We start from the raw sequence: 18,270 nt of genomic DNA, 5'->3' as shown, positions 1-18,270 counted from the left end.
CAAGAAAAGAATATTCAGGGTGTTTCTCCTTGATGGATGCCTCCTATAGGATTTTCTATCTCTCAATATCCTCCAAATGATGTCTAAGGTCACTGGTGCAGAAAAGCAAAACGAGTGCGACTATTTTACATTTATAAGGGCGGCTATATAACCGCATTTGATGAGCACGCATTTGTAAATGGAAGAGATAAGAAGGTGGTTATATATATAGCCGCATTCGTAAATTTGATTTATAAATGCGGCTATTTACATAGCCGCATTTATAAATCGAATTTACGAGAGGCATTTAGGGTTTCTTTTCTTTTTCACTGTTGATTGGGTTTCTAATCAAAGTTCTCAACTTTGATCTTTTCCGAAGAATATGGTCATTATTTTAGCATTTCTTTTGATCTCTTGGTGCATATTATAATCTTTGTATTTCATCCCAACGGAAGTCCAAAAAAGGAAAATAAAAATTTTCCAATGAAACGCAAATATATAACGGAGCAAGATGGCAACAACGACGAGAAAGGCACATCAGAAAGAGCAAACAAAAACCTTCCCAAGCATGACCTTAGCAATGGCAAAGACAAAACATAAGAGAACCGCAAAACATACCAAAAAAAAAAAATCAATCGATGCATTATGAAGATAAAAAATGGATTAAAAACATGCATGCATTGTTGGTGCGACCTTCAATACTTGCCAACTAATATATAAACAGTTATCATATAAGACAATTGCAGATTGTTTCCTTGTGTGTCAACATATTGCATAATTCTCAATCTAAGTACATAATGACTAAAATCCTAAACCAGTATGTGATCTTGTGGCAAGCCTGTGTACATACTTACCCTACCAATTAACATCCATATGTGGTTACACCCCTCCATGGCAGCTTATTCTTTTACACATGCATGTACATAATGTCTTGATTCTTTTTCCTCCACTCTTGTAGTTTTCCTAATAAACTTTCATGACATGCACCATTGCAGTAACTACAAATGTCTTTTATTTTGCCTTTTGTTTTCTATTATTAGTAACAACTCCCGATTCCATGTAGAAAGATCTTTTATATGTTGATTCAGTGTATTTAAATTGCTTGAAATATAAGAGATGCATTCCTTCAACCTCAGAAACATATAGAATTATCTAGATATTTCGTTACCCCTTGCTCTAAAATTCATCACCCACAAAATACATTCTAGCTTCAATCAACATAATGTGAGAAAACATGTTTACAGCATGTCTATAAAATTGTGGAATACCGATGAATGAATGAACAATAGGTGGAGACTTTTATGTTGATCGTTGTTTAATAAGGTGGGGTTTCACACGTCCATTCAACTCTATCCTTGATAGAGGCACTGAAGACAACACCATGTGATATCTCATGCGTATGCCCTCTATCCTTTAACACTATTCCTCTCAGGGATTTGGTTTTCCTTCCCACAATCTTAAAAACTATATATACACTATCCCTTGTCTTCACAAACAACACATGCCATTGCAACCCTCAAGCTTCAACACTTGGATTCCTTCCTTCAAGATTTGAGATTCTTCTACTTCATTCAATCAAGCACAAAAAATGGGTTTCCGATTACCTGCTATTCGACGAGCATCATTCACAGCTAGCCAAGCAGGTTCAAAATCTTCAGAAGTCCCAAAGGGCTATCTTGCAGTGTATGTTGGAGAGAAACAAAAGCGGTTTATGATTCCCATATCATACTTGAACCAACCTTCATTTCAAGGCTTGTTGAGTCAGGCTGAAGATGAATTTGGATATGATCATCCCATGGGTGGCCTCACAATTCCTTGCACCGAAGACGTCTTCCAACGTATAACTTCTTTCTTGAATTGACAATATATCTCACTCTTGAAGACTGACATAGATTAGTGGAGAAATTTTGTACAATAGGCATCTCCTAGCTTGTAATCCTTTTTCCCTTTCTCGAGAAAGAGGGAAATGAAACAGAATGACAAATTCAAATTGTACAATTCTTTTGTTTATATGCCATGAATTCAATCACTAAAGCAGCTCCTCCTATTTTCTGTTTTAGTTTCAGTCTGTACTTTTTACTCAATGGAGAAATTTCACATTTTAGGAGACTAACAATGGCCGTCTTCTCAACATGTAAACATCTCCCTTTCTATGGACAAACCTTTAGAATCACAAATTCATATTTCGTATATGTTGGTGTTGAGGGAATAAAACAGAGTAAGATATTTGTGAACAGAGAATATAAATTTTATTTCACTACTATTTTTTAAATAAGAATACAATCTCTCTAAATAGTCTTACAATAGACTTCTCAAATTCTACCTTCTCTATCATAAAACCTATACTATAATTTACATTTAAATCATAGTATAAATGACATTCAAAACTAGAATTAAAGATAATAATTATTGGCTATTCAAATGCTAAAATAAAACTGATGACAGCTAACGGCTTTGAGTTTAATGCTAACAATTCCCTCTTAAACTCAAACATTTCATATTTTTCATTCAGGTTGTTATCGCTCACACTTCCAAATTTATATTTTTCCTTACCCCAACTGCCTCCAATATTATATTTTTCCAGTAGTCACCATACTGTCCTTGATTAGAAGCAACTTCAATTTTCTTCATTGCATCAATCCGTGCAGAATTTTGAATTGAATTAGTTTTAATTTTCCAAATAAAATATTCTCCACTTTCACCCTTTGAGTTAAAAGGATTTAAGAAAGACTTTGACTTCAATGAGCTTTAAAGATAATGATTATACCAGGTTATCAAATTTTGCTTCAACACTCTCCAATAATTGTCCCATACTGAGAATATTACTCTTCAAGTCAGGTACATAAATTTCTGTGACACTTTCTTTGGATTTAAAGGCCATGTGCTCCTCCTCCATTGGATTGAGAGCAAAACTTTTTCCCTTCATTTCAACTTTAAACAAATCTCTGCCATCAACATCTTTGATTAAGCAATGTTTATTTTCAAACATCACTTTATAGCCTTTTTCCAACAATTGACCAACACTCAAAAGATTTTAATCAATCTATGGCATAAAAAGAACATTTGTAATGATTTTTATACCTTTATAGCTTGTGATAGCTATTGCGCCTTTTCCTTTTACTGCAAGGTGTTCACCATTTCCAATCCTCACCCTTTTAATATCAGTAGTTCTCAATTCCTTGAAGAGTTCCTTGTCATGTGTCATGTGGTTGGTGCAGCCACTGTCAATTAGCCAAGATGCACTTGAAATATTGCTGCAAAAAACAGTTGCAACGAAAAGTACATCCTCCTCCTCATTTGCAATTTGAGCATCTACATCTTGTTGTTCACTTTGGTTTCTACAAATGATTGCTTCATGCCCAAGTTGATTGCACTTGTTGCACTTAGCATCAGGTCTTCTCCAACACTTAAACGGTGGATGACCTAACTTGTTGCAATGCTTACAAGGAGGATAATTTTTACCTTTGTTTCTCCAGCCACCTTCATGTTTGACTAGTAAAGCTCCTTCTACTGCTCAATCTTGTCTCATAGCTCTTCTTTGTTCTTATGCTTGTAAAGCATTTAAGAGCTCTGCAAGAGAAATCTTTGATAGGTCCTTTGTAATCTCCAGGGTTGTTATGGTGGCTTCAAACCACTCTAGAATGGTTACAAGCAGTTTTTCCACAATTCTTGAATCTTTTAACACAGATCCAAGCAACCTCACTTTGTTGGCAATGCTTAGAAGTCTGTCCGAGTACTCTTTTACGGATTTTGACTCCTTCATTCTCTGCAATTCAAACTCTCTGATTAGATTCAGGGTTTGCATTCCACAAATCCTCTCATCACCTTCATATTCTGCCTTGAGGTAATCCCAAATTTCTTTTGCTGACTTCAAGCACATTATCCTTGTGAATACCATAGGAGATATAGTTGCAAATAGACATGCTTTTGCCTTTGATTTCTTCATCTTTTTTTCCTTCTGTGATTTTATTTGTGCCACCGTAGGGTTTTCTGGAAGGGACTGAATTTCATAGTCCTCTTCTACAGCTTCCCATAAATCCAATGCTTCTAGGTAGGTCTCCATACAAACAACCCACATTTGATAATTGTCTCCATCAAAGACAGGTGGTGTCATTGCTGAAAAATTTGATCCTCCTTCCATTGGTGCACTCTACTAACCTCACAGATCCCTCAAGAAAATAGATCTGATACCAATTGTTGGTGTTGAGGGAATAAAACAGAGCAAGATACTTGTGAACAGAGAATATAAATTTTATTTCACTGCTACTTTTCAAATAAGAATACAATCTCTCTAAATAGTCTTACAATAGACTTCTCAAATTCTACCTTCTCTATCATAAAACCTATACTATAATTTACATTTAAATCATAGTATAAATGACATTCAAAACTAGAATTAAAGATAATAATTATTGGCTATTCAAATGCTAAAATAAAACTGATGACGGCTGACGGCTTTGAGTTTAATGCGAGCTTGTAATCCTTTTTCCCTTTCTCGAGAATGACAAATTCAAATTGTATAATTCTTTTGTTTATATGCCATGAATTCAATCACTAAAGCAGCTCCTCTCTATTTTCTGTTTTAGTTTCAGTCTGTACTTTTTGCTCAATGGATAACAAATTTCACAATTTAGGAGACTAACAATGGCCGTCTTCTCAACATGTAAACATCTCCCTTTCTATGGACAAACCTTTAGAATCACAAATTCATATTTCGTATAGCATATATTTACTTGGTTAATTAACAATACTATGTCAATGATACATATATTTATAGGATAAACACAGATCATTCACATCCTAGAGCATTCCAAACTCAAGAGCTTATTCTCAAGACTTTTCGTATACCATTCTCATCCCAGATCAACACAATGGGGTTTCGTTTACATGGTATCCGAAAGGCATTATTTGCAACAAATCAAGCATCTTCAAAAGCAGGGGATGTGCCAAAGGGCTATCTTGCAGTCTATGTCGGAGAGAAAATGAAGCGGTTTGTAGTCCCCTTATCATACTTGAATCAACCTTCATTTCAGGACTTGTTGAATCAACCTGTTGAAGAGTACGGATATGAACATCCCATTATTGGTGGTCTCTCAACTCCTTGCAGTGAAGATGTCTTCCGACGTATAACGTGTTGCTTCAATTGACAAATAGTAGTATACTTTTGGACACTGACTTAGATTAATGAAGACATTTTTTAACATAGACGTCTTCTCAACTTGTAGAGATCTCCCTTTCTTGAGGAAGAGAGGGGAAAGACCATTCAAATGACAAATTCATATTTCTTAGAGCATTTCTTTGTGTGGTTAAACCGCACTCTGTCAATACTATATACACACAAACCTTCCTTCTGTGTCATTGTAATGATTTACAATTGTTTCATACAATTTATTTTCTCTCTCTCTAACACCTGTGCCTTCCTACTTTTCTCTTTGACTCATTTATGGTCCTGATTCCTTTAGCTTAAAGCCTACTTTGTATCAGAATGCAAAAACTGGGACATCTTCCTAGCCAGTAATAGTTTGCAGGATCATTGACTTCTTAACGCCATATCAGAATCTATTTTTAAGCCCGTTTAAATTCACTTCTAAATAGTTAGTCTAGAAAATGTGTTCTGGAAGTTTCTATATGATTATAAGTATTTGATGGTATTTATAATCAATTTTACGTTAAATATTAAACCAATAATTATTTGTCAAGTGGCTGTTATACAGTGTGGGAGTGGTTCAAAGTTTGGAATTATAGAAGTTTGGAAATTTGATTGTTTCAAGTGCATGCATGCATTCTGCTAATGCATAACCGAATATCTATATTGGGAATGACTGTCCTCTCTACCAAACAAAGGGACTATTTACTGGATAATTACAAAATATTTTATCCATACATCCATACTGGGAATATGTTATGATATTATTATTAATTTAACATTGTTATTATAATAATTTAACATTGTAGTGATTGAAAGTTTTATATAAGTATCTATATGAATATAATTATTAGTTTAATTATTTTAAAGTGTATATGTTTTTGTATTTATGTTCGATATAACTTAGAAAGTAAATATGTATTATAAATTTGATTTAGAAGATTCCAAGTTTTTATTTCATTATGCATTAGCAATTTTCCTGCACAGTTGATAAATCTTTGAAAGCTCCATTTTTTATTGCTCTAAAACTTTTCCAACACGCACAGTCCTCTTGAAAGGTAGTTTGGCAGTATGGTAGTTGGAAGCATCTACGCTTGACAAACAATTTGTCCATAACAGCACAACAAGAGTCTAATTTCGTAGGTACGTGCTTTGAGATTTAAGTATAAAGCTTAAAACTAATTTAGAATTCAACGTTAACATACCTATATAAACACCAGAAACAATCCTAAATACCATAACAAATCTTTCACACACTTCACTCAGCGGCAAAGTAGTTATTCCAATTACTGTCACACTCAAGCCACCATGGTTTCAAAAAATCAATTCTATCATATTTCATTGGCGTTGCTTTTCTGCATGGGATTCTGGGGTTTTCAAGTCACATGTCGCACTCTCCAAGATGATGTCTCCATGTATGAGAGGCATGAAGAATGGATGACTCGTTATGGCAGTGTGTACAAGGACCCTGAGGAAAGGGAAAAGCGTTTCAGGATATTCAAGAAAAATGTGAATTATATTGAAACCTTCAACAATGCTGCCAATAAACCTTACCAGCTAGGCACTAATCAATTTGCAGACCTCACCAACGAGGAATTCATAGCAGGCAGAAACAGATTCAAGGGGCACATGTGTTCCTCAATCCTAAGGACAACCACTTTTAAGTATGAAAATGTGACTACAATTCCGTCCACAGTAGACTGGAGGCAGAAGGGTGCAGTTACACCCGTGAAGGACCAAGGTCAATGTGGTAAGAAAATGCATCATTCTTCATTCACATTTCCATGTCAAATTATAAACTCAATGATTGTCTAACTATTAATTTATCTTGTAGGATGTTGTTGGGCGTTTTCAGCGGTTGCAGCAACTGAAGGAATCCATGCACTGACTTCTGGAAAATTGATCTCTTTGTCAGAACAAGAACTTGTTGACTGTGACACAAAAGGTGTGGACCAAGGGTGTGAAGGTGGTTTTATGGATGGTGCTTTCAAATTCATCATAAAAAATCATGGAATAAACACTGAAGTGAATTACCCCTATAAGGGTGTAGATGGAAAGTGCAATGCAAAGGCAGAAGCGGTGAATGGTGCAACCATTACTGGGTACGAAGATGTCCCCGTTAACAACGAAAGCGCCCTTGAGAAAGCTGTTAGCAGTCAACCAGTTTCTGTAGCAATTGATGCCAGTGGATCTGACTTTCAGTTTTACAAAAGTGGTGTGTTCAGTGGTTCGTGTGGAACTGAGTTGGATCACGGTGTTACTGCTGTGGGATATGGTGTTAGCGATGATGGGAAGAAGTATTGGTTGGTAAAGAACTCATGGGGAACAGAATGGGGTGAAGAAGGCTACATTAGGATGCAAAGAGATGTAGCTGCTGCAGAAGGACTCTGTGGGATAGCGATGATGGCATCTTATCCTACTGCATGATTATAACTTGTACACTACTGTTCATAAATTTCCTACACTTGTGTTTAACTCTATATTCTCAAATCAATCATTTACTAAAATTGAAATGAAAAAAAAGGGGAATGATGCTTATGAAAAAATATTAAAATGATAGGATTGTGGGCTGTATTCTCGCCGGTTGATCTCGCTTGGACTGGATGGAGAGCTCCACTTCTGGTCTGACTTTTCTTGGTGCACTGGAACAGAGGAGGCTTTACCTGTTGATCACACTCCGACGATCAACTAAGTGAGAGCATACAAAATAAATATTCAGTTTCAGTCTCAAGTATTCAGAAATAGGGTATCTTTCCCGGGAGTCTCAAACCCCTTTTATAGATTTCCCTTCAATAGCTTTTACTAATGAGAACATAATCTCAATAGAAAGTCATATAATCATAATAGAAAAATCACTTGTTCACGTGCACCTCTTATCTTCGGGTGCAAACAACATAAACATATTTTCTCTACATGTGCACCATTATTCTTGGGTACGAACAACATTATTCTCAATAGCTTTTATTTGCATTGAATTACCGTATGCGCTATAAAAAAACATAATGTTCCTTCTATTTTTAACTATATTTTTCGAGTTGTCTTACTCCAGCACTTGGATTGAGCTCTTGGCTAACCCTTTGAGCCCATATTGGCCCAAAAACCGAGTTGACCATACCAAAGTGCTTGGACTGAGGTTTTCAGCAATCTTGTCCATTACACTAGCCCCTAGGCTCGATTCGAGTTTGTCTAGGCGAAGAGGCTTACCAGCATTTGGCGGCTAACACGACGTTTTCCCCAGCGGGAAGGCGAGGTGCGGTTGTCGAAGCGTTTCTGATGAGATGTCTCACCATATTGTATCGTGGGCGTATAGGTGGCATGGCATTAACGACCAGAAAGCACTGCCGCTTCATTTCCCTCTTTAAATGCTAAAAAACCCATTTCTCTACTTACGCTTCATGTAACCTTCATACCTCGGCACTCTTGCGCTCTCAAACCTCTCCTTCACCAGAAAGCTTCCTTCACACTTCTTCTTTCCAATCAGCTATCACACCAGGTATTTTCCTTCAACTACTCTCTATTATCGAATACTCATTCACCTTATCGATTGCATTGTCTGAATTGGGATTTTCTTTCGATTCGCCTTCTTTGTTTGAACAGTTATTTCATTTGGACTCGCTTTCTTTATTTGAAATGTGATTTCCTTTGGATTCATTTTCTTTGCCTTGAACTACTTGTGTCTTGTTTGTGTTTGTGCTTGTTTTCTAGTTATCTTTGTGATGGATTACAGTGTTATGTACCCTTGGGCTAAAAAATTAGGGCAGTTGGCAACATGTCCAAGGATTCTTTAACTCAGAAAAAGAAAGCTTCAGTCACCATTACTCAAGCCTCGACTGAGCGGGAGGGTGAAACCACCTCGGGGCTTGTTTTTAAAAGAAAAAGGAAAGCAACTGCTCCCCCTACTGAGCATTCTCACTTGGATGGTCGAGCCCCCCATCAAGACATTGTTCTTTCAGAAGGCCATGCCCCGCACCGAGATGTAATTGTCATCCAAGAAGGCGAAGCGAAGAGCTCTAAGAGGAAGAGCTTGTGGGATTCGAACTTCGACGTCCCAACCTATGGTGAACACGTCTTCCTGCCAGCGATGACAAGGACAAGCGCATGACCTTCGACGAAGAACACCTCTTTCGCGACACCATGAAGCAAATTGGGCAGACCTTGGCAATGGGTTGCTTGGTTGTTTCTAAAGCACGAAGTTAGAAATCTACTGAAGATCAAAGTGTCGTGGAGCTTCAGAGGAAAGTAAAACACCTACGAGCCGAGATCAACCGCCACTACAAAAAAATGTGTAAATAGTGGCGGTTTTAATATGGCGGTTATTAATAACCGCCACAAATTTCAGTATAATACGTCATTTCATTATCCGCCACAATTATCTTTTAAATTATGTCATTTTTAACCGTCACAATTTTCCTTCATATTTGAAAACTTGCTTTCACTTGAAAATGATTTTTTTTTTAAAATTACTTTATTCTTTTTTTTTAAAACTTACTTTCACAAAAACTAATTGAATTGAGTTTTAAAAATTGAAAATTGAATTTTTGAAAATTGAATTTTTTTTTGAAAACTTAAGAAAATAATTTTTTTTTAAACGGATTTTTTTTTAAAACTTACTTTATTCCTCTTTTTAAAGTTACTCTCACGAAAACTAATTGAAAATTGAATTTTTGAAAATTGAATTTTTTTTTTTAAAACTTAAGAAAATAATTTTTTTTTGAATTTCAGTTTGGAAAACCTAACGCTCTTCACTCTCATTCCTCTGCCTCCACAACACTCTCGTCCCTATGTGGAGAACCCTTAGCGCTCTCTCCCTCTACACAAACCCTAGCGCTCTCTCCCTCCATACGAACCCTAGCGCTCTCTGCCTCCACACGTTTATTGTCACAAAACCCTACTCTCGCATCCGCCATCGCCACCTCCTTGCAGGGATTCAACACAATCAAACCCTATCGCCTTCAGAAGTTCAAATTACGCCTCTGATGTGAAGAGGTCGTTTTGAAGGTAATTAAATGCTTGCGCATTCTCTTATCAATGTCGACCATCGGCTTCATTGATGTTTTGGATGTGCTTGCTTCGTAGATTATTTTTTGAATGTTTCGTGCTTTGTTTGATGTGTAATTGAAGGAACTGACATGGGCAGTTTTGATTCTCTTCTCTATAGATCTCCTCTCTTTTTATATTATGATCCTTGTGAAATTGAAAACATAATTGTCAAGCTTTCCTTCACAGGTAATAGCTGTACTTAGTTATCATGATCTGATACTTTCTCATATAGGTTTCTATTTTTGAAAACTTAGATATGAAAATACGATGATTTCTGCAGGGGAGGACTTATGGTTTCAATGGAGCACTTATAAAGGCCACTAGAATATCAGGAATGCGAAATTTCAATATAAATGTATGCAGATATGTTCCGTGATAAGTTTCTTGTACTATATATTTTTCAGAGGGAAAGGTCAACTGATTTCTCTGTGATCATGAAGGGTAGGATTTTGGCCTTTTACCAATCAAAGCAGCTACCTGGGGACCTTTTGTTCTTCTCAATTTGGAAAAAGAGAATGTCTCTCAGAAGAAAGTTGATAGCCATAATGTGTCAAAGGAATGGCAGGATAGCTGTTCAGAAGTACTGAGTTCCAGTGGAATTGATTCTTCACTAAGTTATGTTTGCAGACGTGAATACACAATTGAATGCAATTGGAAGGTATGAATTGACTATTTGATTCAATTGATTCTTTTTCTTGGAAGTTATTGTTTATTATGTGAGCTACGGTTACATTTTCTTTATAATTATGTGATCAGATTTTTATCTGGTTTATGAAACTTCACTCTCACGTATAGTAGGTAAAACCTATTTGCTTTATCTCACAAGTGAACATTCTCTACAAGAAATTTTAAACATCAGCTTTTATTATATCCACCATGTTGTTTGTATGATTCAATGGGTTTTTTTTCTAAGACTTTAGCAATTTCAGGGTTTTTTTTTAAGGTATTCTGTGATAACTAACTTAGATGGTGGCTATCATGTGCCGTATGCACATAAAGGCCTTGTTTCTGATCTTAAGATGGATTCCTATTCTATCACTGTAAGCTTCTTTGCTGTCTTTAAAAAATCTTTTCATTTTACATGCTATTGTACTGTAGCATGAAAAATTGAGTCATGTAGATGGTTTTTTGGGACCCTTGTTACATGACTTTTTCATCCTTTTCTGCAACCAGAATAAAGAATTTTCTTTATCAGTCTACTAACTAAAATAATTTTCTAAAGTGAGCTAAAATAATAAATACTTTTGGCACTGGATTTTTTATTTCTTTTGTTACACATCTGGTTGCTTATGTTCTAAAAAGATTGTTTATGAATGAGACAACAGATGTTTGAAAAGGTTAGCATCCAAAGTTGTGAAGGTAGCTCAGAGAAAAGCAAAGAGAATTATGATCGACTTGGAAGAAAAGCTATATACGCTTTTATTTACCCAAACTTCATGATTAATAGGTGCTTGTTTTGTTGTTGTTTAGGCATGGTAGATCATTTTTTCAGTCATCTTATTCATTTAAACAAGAAATTTTGATATATTCAAGTGTATTATTTGTTTTGCAAATTAGCATGCTTTATAACTTGGGGTGCTTGCTGGCCTTCATAGGTACGGACCTTGGATGGACACCAATCTTGTGGTTCCACAAGGACCCAACAAATGTCAAGTAATATTTGACTACTATCTTGAACGCTCTCTGAAGGTAACTTCTAGTTATGTAGGCATATAATACCCGATATTCTATCCATGATTCAGAGTCTCTAAAATGTATCTGTTGTTAACTTACTGCACTATCAACCCCATTGGACTAAGGATAACAAAAACTTGTTTTCTTATATGGGCTCCCTTTTGGTCTATCAGCAGAAAATTATTTATACTCTTAATAGTATATATATAAAATAACTATCTATTACATAAATCTCTACATAATTTTATATATATTTTGTTGGCAATAAAAAAAATATTTTATGTACATAATCTGTACATAAATGTTAAACGATTTTACTATAAAGTAACAATATATATATATATATATATATATATTCGTTTTTATGAGTATTTAGAGGGACAATTAGAGGAGCTGTAGAAGATTTTTTTCCAGGTTAGATTTTGTGGCCCATTCATATTGTTCAAATTGAAGAGATTTCCCGACCAACGGAGACGTGTATATGGACTATTGATTCACTTCCTTTTTATTAGCTTTTCTCAGTTATTTATGTAATTAAATTTGTGCTGTATATTCTATGATAAACAAGTTAAATGTTAGTCAATGATATTTGCAGCTATCAGGAAGCAATTGAGGACATTACAAAAAAAATGGGTGCTGGCATGGCCAAATTTACACATGAAATACCTTTTGACTTTGACTCCATGTTCAAGTGTGTTGATGTATGGGTTTCTTATTTGTCACTTCAATTTAATTTTATAATCCAGGATTTGAAATATGAGGAGAACTCTGTTAAGGCAGTACAATGCTTAAATGACAGGGTCACTAAAGCTCTGATGCATGCTGAAGATTCCTTAATATACATGTATGCTTTAAGAGGCTCGTCTATATTTCGTTTTTGTGCTATACCCCAGGTACTGTTCTTTTACTTAGTTACTTCTGATGGAACTGTTATTTAGTTCATGTCACTCTATGTTGCAATGATATACAATAATTTATATGCATGTTTTATATTGTTTGCATACCATGTTATGTTTCAGAAGAGTTAAATCATTTCAGCTTCCTCCCTATTCAGTTCAATAAAATATGAAAAAGTAAAATTAATATATTATGCCAGTTTCTTTTAAGATTTAGTTAAGACTTCCCAAAAGATGTGTTAATAACAATCTATTATACAATTTTTAGTAAGTGTTTTACCTATACATAGTGGTAAGCCAAGAAACAGAATATCTTTTAATAGAAACTTCATGTACAATAATTGTGAGAGTACAGATTGTCTTCCTGTGGTTGAGTGATTTTAATAGATCATGATTGTGTGAGGGTTTAGCTATATAGCCTTGCTGGTTTTAGTTAATAATACTACGTGGAATAAGAAATTTGTTCTTTTGAGTTGCATATGTTCTAGAGGAAGAAGCTGCTTGGGTGGATTTACAGGTACAATCTGATGCTATGTGGAACCTATTTTTCTTTAAGCACTATTAATTTTTTTTTGGGGTCAAAGGGGTGTTAGTTTCTTCATATTCATTTTATGTTTAATGAATCTAGCAATAGTTATTTTGATAATCTTTCCCTAGTAATTTTGATGTTTATTTGACATGTGCTGCACTGTGACAGATAATGGCAATTGGAACACTAGCGTTATGTTACAACAACATTGAGGTCTTCAGAGGGTGTAGTTAAAATGAGGAGAGGTCAGAACAACTATTTCGATACTGAAGTCTTTTATTGGTGTCTTTTATTTTATAATTATAAACATACAAATTCATTAACTTAAAATTATTTATTTCAGGCATCAGATTATGGAAGTGGTGCTCCATCACCTAATCAAGTAATAAGATCAAGTGCTGGAAGCAAAACTGATTAGGATGTGTGTTTTAATTTTAAACTTGATTAGGGATGTATGAACTTTTGAACAATTATGTGTTGTAATTTTAAACTTGATTAGAAATGTATGACCTTTATATGTGTTTTAATTTTCAATTATATATAAATTTTTGAACATTATTATGTGTGCTTTAATTTTCAATGAAAATGAATGAATGATTATAACTTTATACATTATTTTATTTTATTATGCAAAAGTGGTGGTTAAATTTTATAATTGTACAAAACAGATTATAAAAAAGATTATAAAAAAGTGGTGGTTAAAATTTATAATTGTATAAAACAAATTATAAAAAAAAGTGGTTAAATTTTATTTATTCAGTATTAAAATTACGTCAGTTAAAAACACCACTACTTATATATACTATGGTGTCATAATTTTCTTCAATGCTTGTAAATTGCGACAGTTATAACAGACACTACTTACATATAAAAACCGTCACAACTTACACTATGTTTAAAGTGACGGGTGTTGCGGCGGGTAACATAAAACCGCCACATTAAACTTTGTGACGGCCAGTTCTATGGCGGTTTGGGAAACCGCCACAAGCGTATATTGTGGCAGTTATAAATGTCACTTTATACGAAAAAAACCGCCACAATATACACTTTTTTTTGTAGTGCGCTTGAATGACCATGCCCAAGCTGAAGCCACATGCCTTACTAATCTTCAAGAAGAAACTAAGCCACTTTTTTGCCGAGAAGGTTCAAGAAGCTACGAGCCTAGTAGAAGAGAAGAACAAACTCAATGGTTCGTGTGGAACTGAGTTGGATAACGGTGTGACTGCTGTGGGATATGGTGTTAGTGATGATGGGAGGAAGTATTGGTTGGTAAAGAACTCATGGGGAACAGAATGGGGTGAAGAAGGCTACATCAGGATGCAAAGAGCTGTGCCTGCTGCATGATTATAACTTGTACACTACTCTTCATAAATTACCTACACTTGTATTCTCTAATCAATCATTCACTAAAAATGAAATGAAAAATTAGTCATGTGAGTAATGATATTATATATGCTTTATCTATTTATTTAATTAGTAATTGTTAACCAACATTTAACGCGCGCAATAGTATATATAAAAGGTGAGGTTTTCCTCTCTCATTCTGTTCAGAAACAATGGCAGAAGAATTAGCAACCACGATTCCGCAATCGCAAGGAAGCTCCATGAAGAAACGGCCTTCGAAGAAGGACAAAGTGTTGCTGGAGGACTATCTCCACCTCCTTCATTCTCGTCAAACTCTTCACCTAACAATCAATCAACTCAATCAGGTTCCATTCATTCTATGTACCTTTCAATTCTTATTTTCATTGACAATTTTCTCTCAACACTCTGCATTTCATTCTTATTTTTCTTCTTCCTTCTGCCACAGGTCATCCGCATTCACGGTTTCAAGAAAATTCATCACGCTCCCAAGGTTCTATTCTCCATCACGCTAATCTTATGTTCTGTTTGGTTACTAACAATATTTCGCCGGAAACGTTGCCTCTTTTACCGTTTTGTTCTTAATTTTTTATTCTTCAATTCCTTTTAAATTCAACACGTTTTAAGATTAGAAGTTCTAGACTACCTTAGTTTATTAGTTCTCTGTCCACAAATCTCCAAACAACAAGAGATGGTTATCGAATAGGTTTTCGTCTTGAGAAATTGCAAAAACCTATCTGGATTCCTTGCGCAGAAGGTGCTGGTGGAGGCGGTGGAGTCGCTGGATCTTGTAAATGTGCCACGTTCGACCCTGTGCGACAGCGTTTCGGCGTTCGCGGCAGTGGCACTGGAGGACGTGGTGGCAGATTTGGCAGAGCTGAAATGGCAAGAGTGCTGCGTAACCTCCGTCGAGAGAATCAGTCTCTCGGAAGGCAAGAGCGTGTTGCCTGCTTCCTCCGATCAGAGCTTCGGATTCGGGAGGCAGTCGAAGAGGATGGACGAAACCCGTGACCTAATCCCTGAAAATTTCCAAGGAAGGCTGAAACCGACGAAAATGGCGCCGAAGCGTAAGAAGAGTAAGGTTGCCGCTCTGGACTCTGTTGCCTCAGCTGTAGATTCCGCTTCTCTGGCTTCCTGCTAAGTCGATGAATCACCACTGCATCCTTCGCCATCTTTCCTTTTTTTGGTTATGGTATGTTAATGTTTCCAAAGCGTTACACCATTTAAATTGAAATTGGTCTATTACGTAGGACTACTAAAACGTTAGATAAAGTGAGAGATTCTAAATGCGTGTAAATGTCAAGTGATTTTCCAAATATTAAATACTGAATGAACATAGCACACTACTGTAAACATTAATTATTTTCCTTTCTTTATACCTAGGGTAGCAATATCGGCTGACCTTCGCTAGGAATGCGGATATTTTCATTGGTCCGTCCCACAAATGAAATAATTGGGGGTTTCATAAGAATTTTTTTTATTAAAAAATTAATTTTTATTAATTATTTAAAATTTATTGAAATACGAATATTGTTAGAAAGTTTGATTAAAAATAATTTAAGTTTTTGTTTTGCATATATTTTTTCTTATATATGTATGTGTAAGAGCATTCTATAAAAATTTTGCTACAAAATATTTCAATGAAGATAACTAATTTATTAACTATTCTATTGAAATTTATTTTTTTATATTATTTTTATTAATAAAATTTAAATATAAAATTTTACATAAAAATTAGATTCACTGTTACTCTTAATACTAACTCTTTTATATTATTAAAATAAAACATTCATTTTTAATACATATTTCTTTTTAGTACATTAAATTCAATTCTTTAAAATAAAATAAAATAAAAATCACTGTAACATATGATTTTTTAAAAAAAATAAAAAATAATTATTTTTTTATTTACGCGGATGAGCAACCTTAACTCGCACCAATTAGAAATCATACGGCAAAACGGATTAGAATGTTAGATTAATGAACCTACCAAACACTTGTTTGGTAGCAGGTTGTAGGTAGACTCAATAACCCACATTTTGATATATATAAAAAAACAATATTAGAATAATAAAACATAAAGTTATCTTTTACAACAATAAATAGTATTATTGAATTAAGTTTGATTGAATAGTATCGAAATTATAAGGTGGCTTACCAACATTATTATATATGTGCTTGACAGTTTGATATATACTATAGATCTTATCGTCCTAAAAATATAAGATAGAAGTCTTATTTATACGTCACATTACTTTTAAAGTGAATTTTTAAAATTATGAATTATTTCAATTAAAAATATCGTAATGTTTAATTAAAAACAATTTCAATGTAAATACTGGTATCTAGACATAATACTTGTTATAATATAATAATGTTTTAAGGATTATTATACTAATAAATTTTAAAGTATAATATGTGATTTTTAACTATTGTAATTTAAATATTAAATTATTTACAATTATTTATTAACATTTATAATTTAATAATTTAATAAAATTATTTTTTATAGTTACTAGTAAAAATATAATAAAATATAACAACAGACAAAGTTAACTAACCAACAACTTCATTCATTGTTTTGGTTTAACAAAACAAAAGTGCATCTAACAATTACATAGTTAAAATATCCAAAACAAAAATCAGAATATTCTAAAAGTTTTGATATCACAACAAACTTTTCTAAATTTGTAGTAATTTTTCTAATTAGTCTTGCTTTCTCCACTTAATTCTTTTATTTTATTTGGTGATGGAGTATCACTTTCAACATCCCGAAAATAAATAAAAAATAATTATAAGTTATTCAATTTTAATACTTATTAAAATAAATTTAGACAATAATATAAGAAATTTAAGTCATTTCTTAAGTAAACTACCATTATATTTCATTAATATAGGCATGTACCAAAATGAGCGCTCATTGCAGCGGAATGTTCAGGAACGTCATGACCAGAAACAATATAGACAAGTAGTTGTTTACATTTGATTTTTGATAGTTGCAAGTTTATTTTTCATCTTCACAATATTGTCCTCTATATTTGGTGAAGTTGCAATATATGAAGCAAAGTTCATCACATAGTCTTGTAATGGATTGCATAGAAGCAAGGGTAGCACAAACTTCATATGATAGTCTTCTAACTCGACATGGATGTTCTTTACTAAATATGACACTAACTAGATTGTTTGGACATTTATTTGATCTAGATTCTGAATTTTTAAAATTAGCTTACCAAATTTGTTTCCTCCATAAAATTGGAATAATAACCAGAAGCCATTTAAAAGTCATATCAAACCACTTTTTCCAAATTATATATTCATCATAACTCACATCAAACTAGATTTTAGAATTTGTATAGTAACTAACTGATTTATACGAGGCATACCCATAAAGCAACAAATTGAACTAACCATAACAATAACAATAAAGCATAAACTAGACAAAATTGAACACAAAGTTATACCATAAACTTAGTTCGAATTAGCCAAACTCATAAAATTGCCTTCAAACCACAACTTTACCTAAGTTTATGAAAAAATAATATAATTCCCAATCGTAGAAAAAACCCCAAAGCAATCATATTTTCCTTCAAATGATAAAGCCAATCATTATAAGCAAACAATGAAAAAGTATCATATAGCCTAAG

At 34.0% G+C, this 18,270-nt stretch overlaps 6 protein-coding genes across 7 annotated transcripts; 5 read left to right on the top strand and 1 right to left on the bottom strand.

Annotated features, from left to right (window-relative positions):
* Nucleotides 1–1,399: 1,399 nt before the first annotated feature.
* Nucleotides 1,400–2,019, top strand: LOC137833388 (auxin-induced protein 6B-like). The gene has a single exon (XM_068641740.2). The coding sequence runs from the start codon at nt 1,568–1,570 to the stop codon at nt 1,838–1,840; it is 273 nt and encodes a 90-aa protein (XP_068497841.2). The 5' UTR covers nt 1,400–1,567; the 3' UTR covers nt 1,841–2,019.
* Nucleotides 2,020–3,523: 1,504 nt separating this feature from the next.
* LOC137805683 (uncharacterized) lies at nt 3,524–4,093 on the bottom strand. Its single transcript, XM_068605625.1, has one exon. The coding sequence runs from the start codon at nt 4,091–4,093 to the stop codon at nt 3,524–3,526; it is 570 nt and encodes a 189-aa protein (XP_068461726.1).
* A 757-nt stretch (nt 4,094–4,850) lies between these two features.
* Nucleotides 4,851–5,136, top strand: LOC150023173 (auxin-induced protein X15-like). The gene has a single exon (XM_090297870.1). The coding sequence runs from the start codon at nt 4,851–4,853 to the stop codon at nt 5,124–5,126; it is 276 nt and encodes a 91-aa protein (XP_090153996.1). The 3' UTR covers nt 5,127–5,136.
* A 1,247-nt stretch (nt 5,137–6,383) lies between these two features.
* Nucleotides 6,384–9,517, top strand: LOC137825439 (cysteine endopeptidase RepA). Of its 2 annotated transcripts, none has more exons than XM_068631108.2 (2): nt 6,384–6,875; nt 6,960–9,517. In XM_068631108.2, the coding sequence occupies exons 1-2, from the start codon at nt 6,434–6,436 to the stop codon at nt 7,550–7,552; spliced, it is 1,035 nt and encodes a 344-aa protein (XP_068487209.1). In that variant the 5' UTR covers nt 6,384–6,433; the 3' UTR covers nt 7,553–9,517. The 2 variants fall into 2 exon arrangements, with proteins under 2 accessions (XP_068487209.1, XP_090154004.1); XM_090297878.1 differs by lacking the exon at nt 6,384–6,875 and having other exon boundaries at nt 6,946–7,561; nt 7,686–9,517.
* On the top strand, nt 8,895–13,791 carry LOC137810100 (choline monooxygenase, chloroplastic). Its single transcript, XM_090297751.1, is given in 11 exon segments — nt 8,895–9,101; nt 10,446–10,520; nt 10,611–10,823; nt 11,109–11,123; nt 11,125–11,205; nt 11,491–11,612; nt 11,761–11,854; nt 12,435–12,540; nt 12,639–12,732; nt 13,433–13,509; nt 13,608–13,791. Coding segments are annotated over 8 exon segments (825 nt in total). The 3' UTR covers nt 12,453–12,540; nt 12,639–12,732; nt 13,433–13,509; nt 13,608–13,791.
* Nucleotides 13,792–14,802: 1,011 nt separating this feature from the next.
* On the top strand, nt 14,803–15,964 carry LOC137822859 (uncharacterized). Its single transcript, XM_068627875.2, has 3 exons — nt 14,803–14,973; nt 15,075–15,119; nt 15,381–15,964. Exons 1-3 carry the CDS (start codon nt 14,821–14,823, stop codon nt 15,765–15,767), a joined length of 585 nt encoding a protein of 194 aa, XP_068483976.1. The 5' UTR covers nt 14,803–14,820; the 3' UTR covers nt 15,768–15,964.
* Nucleotides 15,965–18,270: the final 2,306 nt, after the last annotated feature.

The sequence above is a fragment of the Phaseolus vulgaris genome, chromosome 11 (assembly GCF_051622355.1).
Source record: "Phaseolus vulgaris cultivar YP4 chromosome 11, ASM5162235v1, whole genome shotgun sequence".
Taxonomy (NCBI): domain Eukaryota; kingdom Viridiplantae; phylum Streptophyta; class Magnoliopsida; order Fabales; family Fabaceae; genus Phaseolus; species Phaseolus vulgaris.
The sequence above is the reverse complement of the archived record's forward strand: the minus strand, read 5'-3'. Positions and strand labels throughout refer to the sequence as shown.